This window comes from Lepisosteus platostomus, chromosome 23, assembly GCF_059453375.1.
Source record: "Lepisosteus platostomus isolate fLepPlt1 chromosome 23, fLepPlt1.hap1, whole genome shotgun sequence".
NCBI classification, from domain to species: Eukaryota; Metazoa; Chordata; class Actinopteri; order Semionotiformes; family Lepisosteidae; genus Lepisosteus; species Lepisosteus platostomus.
The window spans coordinates 18,113,036-18,128,501 of NC_142633.1; the positions used below are offsets into that span (position 1 = coordinate 18,113,036).

At 51.0% G+C, this 15,466-nt stretch overlaps 1 protein-coding gene across 1 annotated transcript; it reads left to right on the plus strand.

The window, feature by feature from the left end:
- Positions 1 to 509: 509 nt before the first annotated feature.
- LOC148642287 (uncharacterized) lies at positions 510 to 15,450 on the plus strand. Its single transcript, XM_088617621.1, has 9 exons — positions 510 to 860; positions 3,338 to 3,464; positions 3,607 to 3,852; positions 3,952 to 4,078; positions 4,199 to 4,326; positions 4,799 to 4,927; positions 6,251 to 6,354; positions 7,917 to 8,106; positions 10,619 to 15,450. The coding sequence occupies exons 1-9, from the start codon at positions 723 to 725 to the stop codon at positions 13,288 to 13,290; spliced, it is 3,861 nt and encodes a 1,286-aa protein (XP_088473747.1). The 5' UTR covers positions 510 to 722; the 3' UTR covers positions 13,291 to 15,450.
- The last annotated feature ends 16 nt before the right edge of the window (positions 15,451 to 15,466 follow it).

Below are 15,466 nucleotides of genomic sequence, written 5' to 3' on the forward strand. Positions count from 1 at the left end.
ACCTGAGGAGCTGGGAGTTATATAGGTGTGCTCAAATCTGAAATTGTACCAGATTGATAGGGAATGCCCTGCCATTAACATACTCCCCAATGGTGGGTTTAGAGACCTGAAAACTGCTGTAGACGGACACGTCTGTCAATCATCCTCACTATAGCAACTGCTCTGTGTAGTTCACGCTGGTTTGCTTAATGTTCAAGACCAAAGCGCGCCGGGGTCTGCAAAACTGCATGGAGTTTGACTTGTCTCAAAATAACTTGGCCCCTGTACACTGAGCAGGTCTCGGTACAGTACATTTGGCAAGGCTTTAACAGGTTGAGATTTTTTTTCTGTCTCGGATAACTTTAAGCGGAAGTACCGTACGGCGTAGGGATAAAGATAGTTATGGTTCGGTGTTTTTACTGTAATACACAAGAAGCTCCTACAGCGCCGGCGCAGCGGCCCTGCCGGCATCGCGACAGTGCGGCCGCTTGACGGCAGTGTGGCGGCGGCAGGCGCAGAGGCGCCGCCGCTTCCGGCTGCCGTCCAGGACTTCCGACACAGTGCGTGAGAGTGTGCGAGTGTGGCGGCGGGTGCTACTGCGTCGAGTGGTGAAAACAGGGCTAGCAGCCGCGGCGGCAGAGATTATTCACCGGCCCTAGGAGAGGACGCGCCCGTGTAGGCTGCGGCGAGTTTGCTTGCGAGCGACCGGCCGGGTGTGGATAGCTGCCTGTGCCGCAGGCGCGATGATGCTGACGGTGTACTGCGTGCGGAGGGACCGCTCGGAGATCACCTTCTCCCTGCAGGTCTCCGCCGAGCTGGAGCTGCGGGACTTCGTGGCTCTGTGCGAGCTGGAGTCGGGAATCCCCGCCGCGGAGATACAGGTGACGCGGACCGGCGTGGCTGTCCTCTGCTCTCACTTCTTCTTTTGTTGACGGAGAGTTTCAAGATTGTTTTGCGCTTTTTGTTTGTCCTCTGGTTAAATATATACCTACAAAGTAAAGGCTCTCGCTAAAGGGCGTTGTTGCTTTGAGCTACACCCGGTTTTCTTCTCCGTCGAAGTTTAGCGTGGTGGCTTCACTCCAGCGAGACAAAGCGAAACAAGTCGGTCCCCTGCGCGTCGCCGGCTGTGTTAAAGCCGGGATGCACAGAGTCGGGGCGGAATGCAAATGTGCATTTACAGCATCGTGAAGAGAAACGAGCCGGACAGGGATCAGAAACCGCAAGTACCCATCCCTTGGAGTCACGGGCGGTCGTTTGTCGTGGTGATCGCTGAGCTCCGTGCCCTCAGGCGGTCGCTCTAGCGTGTCTTCAGAAACCGCGGACACGCGTGGCGGTGTTGGCCAGGGCCACCGCCTGAGGCAAATTAACACCGCTGTGCGAGACTCGGGAATCAAGCTGCCGTCGCACAGCTGTATAGTTCTTGGGGTTTTTTCCCCAATTGCAGGCTTTTTAGAAGGCAGTCGATCTAGAAATATAACGTTAGCCAACGACAGGAGGGCATTCACCCCATGAAACTCGTTTGTTGAGGCTTTGGCGAACTCGCCCCTCCTTTTCTTGAATGAAGGCAGGGTGTCAGTGTCAACAGATTGGCTGGATAACTTGTTCCACTCTCCCACCACCCTTTGTGTGGCGATTACTGTATGTTCTCGGTTTTAAACACACTTCCCTAAACTATGATTGTAGTTTCTCAGGTTTCCCTGGTTTCTGTTTCGCTGCTCTGAAGAAGTCCGCTGGGTTTTCTTTGTCAATGTTTTACGATTTTGAAAACTTGAATTTGGTCTCCTTGTTCTCTTCTCTGTTGAAGATTAAAGAAGTTCAGTTATTTTATCCTGTCATAGTAGGACACTCAGTTGAGCTTGGAAACCTACCTGGCTGTTCTTCTCCAAACTGCTGCCAGAGCAGCAGTGTCTTTTCTTACACTATTAACTCAATTTTGTTTGCCTTTTTATTGCTTCTGCACATTGTACAGATGTTAACAAAACACCTCATATGAAGAGTGTGATTTGCCTACATAAGCCAGAGTTTGAATTCTGTGGAAACCCTTTTGACTTTAAAACTTCTTCAGTGTTTGCTAATGTTCTTAATGTGGCATAATTTGAAAGCCTGTGTGGTTTACTTGCCATACCAGATTTTACACTGTTCTGAGTCAGGAAGAGTGTCTAAAAGCAGATCTATATAGCCTTTGATGTGGGTTTGGGGTGACCAGCATTCTGGCAGATCCCTTTAAACTGCTACCATCCTCCCCAAATCCCTGTCTCTTCTGTCCCTTTCCACTGCTTTCCAGCTCCCTCTCGTTCCTTCATTGGAAAATAGTCTTCCTGAAATTGTAAGCCTTTGTTTTGGACTACATGTACGGTACAAATCAAGTGATCACAGTAGTTTTCTCACCTCTTCATGCTTTGAAAACGTGTCCAGTAACACCCCCTGTCATCAGGAATGTGAACTGACCTAAACAACAGACCTAAAATGTGTTTCCTATATATTACTAAACGCAGACACATGCTCACGTCTGTTCAGGGATTATTTACAGCAGCGATGAGTCCCTGAGCCCAGGCCTGATACAGTCCAGCCCCGCTGTCACTCGCCGTCTGAGAGAGTGACAGACGTACTGCATGTGACAGAGACAGCAGTGTAGGGAGGGACTGCTGATTTCCCAAACACAAACAACCCTCCACAGAGCCATCTGCTCTCTGGCTGAAGTCTGAGAGCTGTTCCTCTAAACCAATAACACACACCGGAGTAACAAGCCCTGCCCAGCAGGTGCTAAAAAGGACACAGATCTTACCTCAACTATAAAAAGAAGCTGAGCCCTTTTTCTGACCCTAAATTTAGTGTCTCTCCCGTGGTCGGGAGTACTTGCAGGCCGGAATGCTGGACTCTGGGTCTTTGCAGCCCCTGGGCTTTCGCCAGGGTGACACCCATGTGGCTCCGGAGGATGGGACTGGGTTGTCCTTGACCTCGTGTACCAAGCCGGTCGTCACACGACTGGCCACTTGCTCGTCTCGTTGCCTTCGGCGCAGGCCTGCCCTAGCAACAGCCCTCCTATTAATGGATGGTGGAAAAGACACTCTCTCCCACATGTATAACATTGTGTGTGCAAAGTTTCATACTTTCTTAATAGAGGCGGTAGAGAACACTGGGTGTCTGCTCGTCATCTTTTGTGCTTGTACGTTTTGAGGGCACTGGGTGGAAAGGGGCCTTGCCCTGGGCCGATGTCACTGCCGAGTTTCTGCCTGTGTTTATGGAGATTTGCTGGGAGGGTCTAGAGCCTTTAAGGAGGTTGGGGGTGTCTGCCTGCATGTGGCTCAGGTGGCTTCAGGACCCGTCGTTCAGCGCCCTTCTTTTCCGCCCCATGTAGATCACTCACGCGGAGCAGCCGCTGGGAGACTTGGCGCGGACGCTGGGCTCGTACGGGCTGAAGGATGGGGATGTGGTGGTTCTCCGGCAGGCAGAGAGACGGCCTCCTGTCCAGCCAGCCTTCCCAGGTAAGACTTAGCACTGCACACAAACATCTATTATTGTTATCGCTTTCAATTCTTTTTCCTTGCTTGTTTTCTTTCAAGTCTGTGTTGGAGATTTTCAGTGTTGTGTGTTCTCTGTCTCCACCTGTCCGGCTGGCTCTCTCAGGCCTGCCCAGGATCGACTTCAGCTCTATCGCGGTTCCTGGGACCTCCTCCACTCGTCAGCTCCCTGCACAGCAGCTGCGCTCTCCGCCTCCTCCCGCGCCCCCCTCCCTGCATCCTGGCGCGTCCCCGCAGGGACTGGACGACCCTGCCTTGCTGCGGGACATGTTGCTGGCCAACCCCCACGAGCTGTCGCTGCTCAAGGAGCGCAACCCGCCTCTGGCTGAGGCCCTGCTGAGTGGGGACCTGGGTGAGTGGGGTGGTCGTGTCACTGCGTCACTCTGAGCTTGCTGCAACTCCAGTCTCACTCCTGTGCATGCGGCGCTGATCCCTGTCTGTCTGCTCTCAGAGCGCTTCACTAAGGTGTTGTTGGAGCAGCAGCAGGAGAGGGCAAGGCGGGAGCAGGAGAGGATCCGGCTGCTGACTGCCGACCCCTTTGACCTGGAGGCCCAGGCCAAGATCGAGGAGGACATCAGGTGTGGTCCCGCCGGGCGCCGGAGGAACTACTCCGATCACAACAACAGGCCTGGGTGTCTTCTATGCCCCGCTGCGTGGCAGCGTTCAGGCAGTGACGTGTGCCTCTTTGCTCCCCTCAGACAGCACAACATCGAGGAGAACATGACCATCGCCATGGAGGAGGCTCCCGAGAGTTTCGGCCAGGTGGTGATGCTCTACATTAACTGCAAGGTCAACGGACACCCTGTCAAAGCCTTCGTGGATTCAGGTGAGGTTCCCTCTCCCTGCCCAACACTTTCGATAGCACTGAAGACACAGCACAGCCAGGGAAGCCCCAGCGCTGCCTGCGGTCTGCACAGTGAAGATGAAGTTTACTCTGACTCGTTGGAATATCTGCTCCAGCCAGTTGTGTCCTGTGGTTTGTGTCTCATGATGAGTGTAGGACATTCCCTGAAGCCCCAGGTTTATTAGTAATAATCCTGATGCTTGTATCCATGATGATAGACAAAGGTTGTAATGTCTCGCATGATTTATACAGTCTGGGTAAAATACCTTGATTGAGGACAGCACAGTGGTCAGCCAGTCTGGATCCCTAGAGCCAAGGCACCGTTTCAAGCTTCTGCCTGCACTTCACTGGCCACGGTGTCTGACTGATAACCTGGCGGGCAGCACCTCGCTGGCTTGGCGGTGGAGCTGCAGGACTGCAGGCTGAAAGCTGTGCCCCTGTCTCGCCCTGGCAGGAGCCCAGATGACCATCATGAGCCAGGCGTGCGCTGAGCGCTGCAACATCATGCGGCTGGTGGACAGGAGGTGGGCGGGCATCGCCAAGGGAGTGGGCACACAGAAGATCATCGGCAGGGTCCATCTAGGTAGGGGCTTGCAGTCCAGCGCGGTCCAGATTTGTTCTTCGGAGTCAGTTCGTTTCCCTGTGCTGACCATCAAAGGAAATGCCTTGTTTAATTTATACACGTACACTTACAATGAATTAACATTTTTAATTAATAGTAAGTAATAATTTCTTATATAGAACTTTTATGGACACTCCACCGAAAGCATGTGTGGAAACTCTAGATTCGACCACACTCCTGCATCCATCCATCTCTTACCCTGAGCCTGTAGAGGGCAGCATAGAAGCAGAGTCCAGGCAGGTGGGGGGCAGTGGGGTCCGGCGCAGGCTGTCCATTCGCAGCAGGCAGGAGCGGTGCCCTGGACTCTGAACCGGAAGGGTGTGGCATCGAATCCAAAGGGAGCCACAGCTGTTGTACCCCAGAGTCCCCTGGACTGCTCTGGTAAAACACCCAGCTGTGGAAAAGGGTGCAAGTGTCAGTTATTTTGCGTAAAAACATTAGACAAATAAACCATTAAGTAATAATAATTCCTTACACTTATGTAGCGCTCTTCTGGAAACTCCACTCAAAGCACTTTACAGGTAATGGGGATCTCCTCCACTACCACCAGTGTGCAGCCCCATCTAGGTGGTGTGACAGCAGCCAGAGTGCTCCAGTCCTCTCCCCACACACCAGCTCTCAGTGGGGAGGAGAGTAGAGTGATGAAGCCAGTTCAGAGATGGGGATTATTAGGAGGCCATGATTGGTAAAGACCAAGGAAATTTGGCCAGTAATGCTGGGGTAACACCCCTACTCTTTTTGAGAAACCATGGTATTTTTAATTACCACAGAGTCAGGACCTTGGTTTTAAGTCTCATCCAAAGGACAATGGCTTTTTACAGTATAGTGTCCCCATCACTATACTGGGGCATTAGAACCCACGCAGATTGCAGGATGAGCGTCCCGTACTGGTCTCACTCACACCTCTTTCAGCAGTAACCTTAGCTTTTACCAGGAGGTCTCCAATCTAGGTACTGACTAGGCTCACACCTGACTCACTGGGTTGTGGGAGTTGATGGGGCTCAGGTAAAGAGATGATTCAACCTGTTGAAAATCAAGCCTGGTGAAAATCACAAAGAAAAACACAGAAAGGAACCAATACACTCCACACATCAAGAGAGCAGCACACTTAGGGCATTTCTAGTGGTTATAGTAAGAGATTTGTTTTTGCTGATGCTCTGCATATTATTATTCCGTGTCTAGTTCAATCAGATCAATCAAAAGTTCCAGTTTTGTTGCATTTTGACAGAATTTCAGTTGGGTTGAATGGCATGGGATGATGATGATGGTGGTGTTCTGGTTCAGCTCAGGTTCAGATTGAAGGCGACTTTCTGCCCTGCTCCTTCTCCATCCTGGAGGACCAGCCCATGGACATGCTGCTGGGCCTGGACATGCTGAAACGCCACCAGGTCAGTCCTTGGCATCGCTGCTAGTTCTTGCTTTCTTCTTTTTTCTGTTGATTGTTTATTTAGTGCTTTGTGTTTCCGTACTTTCTTTGCATTTTGACATCCGAAGCACGTGTTTTGCTGACATGGTGTAAAATTAAAGGGGAAAGTATAAAAATCAACAAGTAAGCAAGATCACAAGGGCAGTGGCTACAAAGAAAAGAGCCGTTCACAAAACTTGGGCTGTGTGAATGTGCTTGCGTGTTTATTTTTACCCTTTGTTGACCAAAATGTCAGGATTATTCTCAAGAGTACAGATTTTCATACTGTACAATAATCACAGCTAATTAAGGAACAAGTAATAGGTTTATTCCATGCTGAAAAAAAGAAGAAAGAGAACACAACGTTTCGGCCGTGGAGCCTTCTTCAGGTGTGAGAGAGACAGGGCAGTAGGCAAAGGTAAAGTAGCGGGAGAACAAAGGTTGAGAGGGAGGAGGAGTGAGAGGCGGGAGCAGGGGACAGAAAGAGAGGCCAATCAAGAGGTGTGAAGTCAGAATGGGTGCAGAGAGGTGTGAAATGAAACTTCCAATGAATGGAGAAATTTAAAAAAACAGTAGTCTGTCGTTAAGAGAAGGGAGAATGTGTGATCCTAGCTGCAGAATAATTTTGGTTTCGGTGGTCTTTCTGATGTATGAGTTTGGAAAACCGTCTTTGAGAACACAGACGGAGAGATTAGAGTGGTCGTGGCCGTCAGAGGTGAAATGAGAAACAATGGGCTTGGAGAGATCTTTAAGATCTCTAAGAATCCTATACTTTCTCAAAACCTCAGGATTGCTGACCGATTGAATATTAACATTGGTGCATCGATCTCAGGTTTGATCATGTTCATGTGCTCCAAATAATCTCCAATAGTCTTCCTTTAGAACAGCACGGAGTCTGGGAACAGGTGTACAAACACTTCCACTGAAGAAGGCTCCATGGCCGAAACATTCTGTTCTCTTTCTTCTTTTTTTCAGCATGGAATAAACCTATTACTTGTTCCTTTGCAGCCTACGCATGCTGACGCAGCTACCCACCTGAACTACTACAGCTAATTAAGTAATTGTTCATAAAGCTGCCAAAATTAAAAAAACATTCGACAATAAGATGGATGATCGAGTTAGTAAGGAGTAAGTTTTCTAACTAGCCATCGGTGAAGATACAAATGACTGCTTATTGTAGTTTAAAGGGAGTGTGTTGTTGTAAAATACACACCAAAAATGCAAAATTCTGCAAATAATATTATGTATTGGTTGTATCTATCGTTTTGATCAATTCTGGTATGTGTGTCCTGCTTGCAGAGTATTTAAATGAAATCTGTCCTCTAAAGGGTTAGACACCTCTTGGCTAGAACGCAGTCATGCTGCCAATTTGTCTCGCTAGTATAAAAGCAGTTAAAGTAAACCTGAGGACTCCAGTGTCCATTGCTGTGAAATTGGTTAACAAACCCTTCAGCTGTCAAAGAGATGGGAATCTGAGATGAGCTGCAGAGGCCGGAGTGTGCACAGGCTGTGGGAGTGAAGCTGTGGTGTGTTCCTGTGTTCCAGTGCTCCATCGACCTGAAGAAGAACGTGCTGCTGATCGGGACCACGGGCTCGGAAACCCGCTTCCTGCCGGAGGCAGAGCTGCCAGAATGCGCGCGGCTGGCATACGGAGCGGGCCGGGAGGAGGTCCAGCCCCAGGAGATCGCTGACCGCGAGCTGGCCGAGGCGCTGCAGAGATCTGTGCAGGAGTCAGGTAGGAGAGGGAGCAGGCTGGGAGTGGGTGGGGCAGGACGAGGAGCTGGGACAGGCTGGAGAGACGGGTGGGGCAGGACGAGGAGGTGGGGCAGGCTGGGAGCGGGTGGGGCAGGACGAGGAGCTGGGACAGGCTGGAGAGACGGGTGGGGCAGGACGAGGAGCTGGGACAGGCTGGAGAGACGGGTGGGGCAGGACGAGGAGCTGGGACAGGCTGGAGAGATGGGTGGGGCAGGACGAGGAGCTGGGACAGGCTGGAGAGACGGGTGGGGCAGGACGAGGAGGTGGGGCAGGCTGGGAGCGGGTGGGGCAGGACGAGGAGGTGGGACAGGCTGGAGAGACGGGTGGGGCAGGACGAGGAGCTGGGACAGGCTGGAGAGACGGGTGGGGCAGGACGAGGAGCTGGGACAGGCTGGAGAGACGGGTGGGGCAGGACGAGGAGCTGGGACAGGCTGGAGAGACGGGTGGGGCAGGACAAGGAGCTGGGACAGGCTGGAGAGACGGGTGGGGCAGGACGAGGAGCTGGGACAGGCTGGGAGCGGGTGGGGCAGGACGAAGAGCTGGGACAGGCTGGAGAGATGGGTGGGGCAGGACGAGGAGCTGGGACAGGCTGGAGAGACGGGTGGGGCAGGACGAGGAGCTGGGACAGGCTGGAGAGACGGGTGGGGCAGGACGAGGAGCTGGGACAGGCTGGAGAGACGGGTGGGGCAGGACGAGGAGCTGGGACAGGCTGGAGAGATGGGTGGGGCAGGACGAGGAGCTGGGACAGGCTGGAGAGACGGGTGGGGCAGGACGAGGAGCTGGGACAGGCTGGAGAGACGAGTAACTGCAGAGGGCAGAGAAGCTGAGGGCTGGCTGGAGCTGGGGGAGACAAGTCAGGGAGTGTTGGACTGACAATAGCAAAGACAGCTGAGTGAGGAATGTGGCTAAAAAAGTTGTCAGACAAATGGAGAGACGCATGGAGAAAGTCCTAGTTTTAGTAGTATGCATGATGTGTGTATTAGCATGACACTTGCGTAACAATGTGCACGGTGTGTCTGTCCATTGCAGAGCACTTACCACTAAACCTCCAAGACAAGACCTGACAGAAACTTGGCATGAATGAGTTTTTATGTGCTGTGGAGAGTGACGCAAGGATTTGTTCTGAGGTTTTGCTCGCAGTCTTACCACTAGCTGTGTGTCTGAACACTGAAAGGACAGCTAACTGTTAACTAAACCTTATCCCGAAAGGCAGTATGTGTTGCAGTAAGTGATTTAAGAGGTGAGACATCACATGATTAACAAACCATGGGCTGAGCCTGTTGCACCTGTGTACAGCAGGCATGGGGTCAGAGCCCCTTAGCTGCAGCCAGGTGACTCCAGGGGCTGCACATTGCCAAGCTCAGTGTGATGTGCTTTGTTACATTCATGGGGGCAGTTGATTCATTCTGTGTGTGTTGCCATTCATCCTACACTGGAACCTCAGACAGCTACTGAGTGGTTTCACCAGTGAATCTTTCCCCTGAGTGGAAGTAGAGGCGTTTATTGCCATATATACATGTACACTGGAATTCTTATTCATGCCGATCTCTCAGGACATACACAGTACAGCAGACAACACCACACAATGTAGGCAGTACATTACAAACATAATATATAATTAATAACAACCAGTGTGCAAGTACCACTGAGCTCGCAGGTCCAAAGCTCTGGTCCACAATTACAACGATAATTCAGCCAGAGCTCAAGGTTACGAAAGAGTGGGTCCGTTCACACCTCTTCAACAGTTAACGCACGCCCTGTCCAGCAAGTGAATTCATAATAGTAACTAAAGACACATTGGACTGCATTGTAATAAGATTGTTAGTATCAAATTGTGAGAAGTATTGGGACTCCAGTGTCTGTAAACTGTGTTTGTCAGGTAAACAATATTCATATTTCTCTTTCCACAAACATTTTCACTTTTAGACTTGTGTGGCTGTTTTCAGAAAACAGTTGAAAAGTGAGACCCCTAGTGGCCACCTGGGGTTCCTGCAGCATGCTGTGTGAGTGCTAACATTGCCCTTGTGTGTTGTGTTGTTTTCCTGTGTCCTCTAATCCAAGCAGAGAACCAGAAACAATGATGCATGTTGTGCTGCAGCTGGAGAGGCCCACCAAGCAGGTACTTGTTTGCTTTTTGCTCTTTATATAACCAAGTGCAGGTGTGCACTACGTTTATCGAAGAAGTACCTTCTTAACAGTACAGTGCTTTAATGCCAGGTAAGAGAGGACTGTGCTGTTATGAGGGTAGGGGGGGAAATTATACTTGCCCAGGGTTTGAACTGTGCTGATCTTTTTTTGTGACACAAACTGTAGTTTCTAAAGGCAGTGCTCTATTGCAAAGTGTAGGCACAGGTATTTACTGGATACCATTCTCGCAAAATGTGCAACGAATGCCACGTTTTCAAACAGGGTCGCTTGTGTCATTGGCAGTAATCTGTCAGTCATGTTACAGCACCTTCAGGTCTCTGAGTTATATGTTGCCGTGTTTTTAGATACTGAAGATGGACGAACTACCTCACCGAAGCCCCCTCTGTACCCTGCGCCCGCTGCTAGCTGTCCCCCACATGGTCAGACCCTGGACCAGTCTGTGTCAACCCCTGACCTACTGATTCCCCTCCAGCCTGCTCAGAGGCTCAGCCCCAGTGCAGCAGAACGAAGCCAAAGTGAGCCGCAGTTTCAGGGTCTTCCTGCGCCGACCGCTGGTTTACCTGCAGACCCCCCAGTGACCGCCGTGGGCCAGGATGCATCAGGGGAGCCGATTGACACACCAAGTCCTCCAGCCCTTCAACTCGGAACTCCCGCTGCTTTGGAGGTCATACCGGGGTGGGATGCCGGTACAGGCAGCATTAATCTTGAAGAGTCGCTGTCCTCCTTCTCTGACAAATCTCCTCAGACCTCTGAAGAGATCAGTTTAGCTGATGGGGAACTTGTTCCAAATCTTCAGCCCAGCAGACGTGTTACCAGGGAGCCTGTTGACCTAGAAAGTCTACAGACAGGGTCTGTCCCAGCCACCTCTGTCACTTTAGACCCCCAATGCCAAAGTAAAATACAGCATAAAGAGGACGTTTTGTCAGAAAGACAGTCAGAAGTGGGCACTAGTGAGGACATGGTTGGTAAACTAAGACTCCTCTCCCAGAATTTAGGAAGCAGAAGCTTCACAGAGAAACCTGATTTGAAGTCAGGAGGTCCCAGTAATATACTAGAGGTAGGATTAAGGAAGGATTTTGGTGGAACACAGGGCGAGAGCATGGCATTAGAAGGCTTAAGTGATTGTAAAACACAAAGTGATAGTCTTGACATGGACTTGCAGGGCTCGAGAGGCCCTGACTTGCCAGAGGAGAGCTTGGACATGGAGCTGCAGGCTTTGAGTGGTCCTGACACTCAGAGGGAAAGTCTGGGCATGGAGCCGCAGGCCTTGAGTGGTCCTGACACTCAGCAGGAGAGTGTGGGCATGGAGCTGCAGGCCTTGAGTGGTCCTGACACTCGGAGGGAAAGTGTGGGCATGGAGCCGCAGGCCTTGAGTGGTCCTGACACTCAGCAGGAGAGTGTGGGCATGGAGCCGCAGGCCTTGAGTGGTCCTGACACTCAGCAGGAGAGTGTGGGCATGGAGCCGCAGGCCTTGAGTGGTCCTGACACTCAGAGGGAAAGTGTGGGCATGGAGCTGCAGGGCTTGAGTGGTCCTGACACTCAGCAGGAGAGTATGGGCATGGAGCCGCAGGCCTTTAGTGGTCCTGATACTCAGCAGGAGAATGTGGGTATGGAGCTGCAGGCCTTCAGTGGTCCTGACACTCAGCAGGAGAATGTGGGCATGGAGCTGCAGGCCTTCAGTGGTCCTGACACTCGGCAGGAGAGTGTGGGCATGGAGCTGCAGGCCTTTAGTGGTCCTGATACTCAGCAGGAGAATGTGGGTATGGAGCTGCAGGCCTTCAGTGGTCCTGACACTCAGCAGGAGAATGTGGGCATGGAGCTGCAGGCCTTCAGTGGTCCTGACACTCGGCAGGAGAGTGTGGGCATGGAGCTGCAGGCCTTCAGTGGTCCTGACACTCAGAGGGAAAGTGTGGGCATGGAGCTGCAGGGCTCGAGTGGTCCAGGCCCACAGGAGGACAGCATGGGCATGGAGTTGGAGGTGGCTGATGTTAAACTTGAGAGTAACAACAGGCCCACAGAAGATCCTGAGCTGATTTCCTCACAGGTGTGTCTTTCTCCTCCTGTCTTGGGAATTCCCAGGCCAGAAGACCTTACCCATGAGAATTATGATGAGACATCTGTAGGCAAGATGCAGGAGCTTTGTGGGGAAAGTCCACCAGACCCCAGCATGGTGAGCCTCTGCCCTCCACCTTTGGCGAAAAACCAGCCTCAGGGTGAGAAGCAGGGGGCAGACAACACCCACTCTCTGGCCGCAGCTCTGTTGGAGCTCCATGAGCTTCTAGTGGCTAGCAGTCGTGGTACCTCTCAGGATCTCACACCTGGAGACAGCCCAGTGTGTCAGAGACAAGATGCTGACAGCTCTGATGTTCCTGTTTCTTGGGGTCAGACATGCATGCAGGGTGGGTTTCTGGTGAATACCGAAACAAAGGCAAGTATTGCCAAACCTGAAACTGCTGCTGCTGAATGTCCTTCCCCTTCCCCCTCACCTAACCTTCTATCTGTAAAAGAACAAGATGACAGAGCCCAGCCTGCGTGGGTTCCAGAGATAGAGCAGGGTTCTTCCGAAATGCAGACAGGTCAAGGATCATCCGGAGGAGAGTCTGATGTCTTGGAGGAGAAGCAGCTTGTCTCCAAGGCCCAGGAGTGCCAGGTGCCTGGTAGTGGCCAGCTGGGGAGAGGGGTAGCTTCCAGGAGAGCCAGTGTCCCTGATGCCCTGGACTCAGAGATGGAGGTGCCATTAAACTCCAGTGCTGGTCCACTTGTTTCAGGGGTTCCCGATGGCCAAAGCTTCCCCCAGGTTCTGTTTCCTTCCTCTGGTGGAGCTCCTCTTGTATCTCCTGCTCCGCAGGGTGTGGCTGCCACTCGGCCGCTGCACTTTCCCGATGCCCACATCCAGAGGATCACCAGCGCTGGGTTCACTGACACAGAAGCTGTGGAGACTCTGGAGCAGTTCCAGGGAAACCCGGAGTTGGCTCTGTTAGTTCTGTTGGCCAGAAAGATCAAGGTCCCCACTTAACTGCTGCTGAACTCTCTGCAGCAATGTGTGGCAGGAACCTGGCTCCCTGACTGCACTGGAGGAAGGACTGGAAAGTTGTGAAAGTGTTCTGCAAGGCCGTCCTGTGCTGATTGCTGTGCTTGCTAATGTTATGCTTGACGAGCGCTTGTTGGGCAGCCAGTCCGCTGGAGGAGAGGTGTTGACCTAAGCCAGTCAGATCATCGCGGGATTGTGAGGTGCTGACAGTTCCTCTCCAAGACTCTGCAATTTATCGACTTTTATGTTTTTATCCTGGGATGTAACTGGCTTCTTCGGGGGTGGTGTTTACTTTAGGTAATAACAGTAGAGGTCCGTCCGACACAGGTATTGAAAAGGGTGTTTGATGATGGAGATTATTAATACTAATATTTTTTAAGTAAAGTCCATACAGACAGTGTGCCAGATTTCTGAAACGCCACCTCATGTCTGCACTGAGCCGAAACCCTCCCAGGAGCACGGACAGCCTTTTCTGCATGAGAAACTAAAAGATTGCATTGAAGTCTACTCTGTTATACAGAGTGCTGCCATATTTGGGCTTGTTTCAAGGAGTGGGGCATTTTAGTATGTCCCAGCTTTGTTAATTCTTGATCAGGGGCAATAAGCAGCATATTAAGCCACCACACACACAAACTGGGAGGTTCTGTGCTCTGTCAGCTGGCAGATGTGTGGCCTCAATTGTCTTGGAGATGGGCAATGTTTCGCCTCCCATGGATCTCTCTTCATTAGTAATGAGGAAAACAATTGCTTTATTGCCTGTAATCTGCAATAAAACACCCCCCCCCCCCCCCCACCCCCCACCAAAACATGACTGGGTACTCATGACATGCTCCTCAAGAGAATTAGTTTGAAATTGGAGGTGGGGAAATGAAGTACTGCTGTACCTGAGAAGAGGTCGGTTGATTGTTTTGCCAAATAGCCATGTTCTGATCCTCAGGAGTTAGAGCACTGATTTCAGGGTGAGGATGGGAGCAGATGTGCCAAGTCTGCCTGCCCCTATGGAGCTTCTCATGGTGCAGAAAAGGCCAGTGACTTCCTAAAGCCTTCTTTGTCTCTGCATTGGTCTCTGATTCTCAGTCACGGCGATTCCATCCTGTATTCTGTGTAATTATGTCCTGCTGAACCCCCAAGGGATAAAGTACATCAAGACTGTGGGTGTTGCCCGTGCCTGGGGGCCATGTGCCGGTCACAGGCAGGTTTATAAGTTTACTTTCTTTTTTAGTTTATTCACTTATGTCACATCCAGTTTTGTGTGCTGGATTCCCTGGCAGTTCCTGAGAGTGTTTCTGATGAGGTTAGCTGTTTTTGTGCTGAATGACTTTTCCTGCATTAGAACATCTCCAGAAACAAAATTTAGGAGTTTGTTTCGAAAGCTTCAAAACGCAGTGTTCAACATTCTGCAGATAATTGTATCTGCATCATAGTTTAGCAGTTCCTTCAGGGCGCTGTTGGTTTTAGTAAGTGCACCAGGGTGGGCGCAGCTGGGGGCGTGTGTGGCCTAACAGGCAGCACGATGCTCCCTCAGCGCTTGTCTTCCTCCAGGGCTCACTGTCGGTAGAGGGAAGCCAGCAGGAGAACACGCAACAGGTACTCCTGTCCTTCTCTTCCGAAGTGATGGTGAAAGATCTTAAACTTTAAAACTGGTCTTAATCTTGAAATCTTGGTTAAGGGATTATGAAACACAAATCCAGACCTTTTAATGTAGTCTAATGAAATAGTTTTTTAAGTTGCCCAGGTTCATCTTCAGTTTTGGTATGGTCTTGAAGTTAGCAGAGCTGAGGCAGAAGCCAGACGATCGAGTGAACAGCGCACAGGGCAGGGCTCCCCTGAGAGAAGAGGTGATAATCCACCACTGTCAGTGTTGATGTGGGGATGATCTCCAGGGTTGAAGACAGGATTGCGAAACATCTGCCCGGGTTCAGGACAACAGCTGTTGTTCAGCCGGAATTATACCTCAAATCAGCTCCTTGTACTTCAGCTCCCCCGTCTCACTGTCAGCAGCCCGATCCAGCTGTCCACAGATTCATCTGATTAGTTATTTTTTGATTTTTTTAGATTGGTTCTGTACCTACAGCATTCAGACCATTTTAAAATTCTCTGTTCTTGTATACATAATGAAAAATAAAATTGGTTCTTTATATTTTATTTTTTGTGTTATACT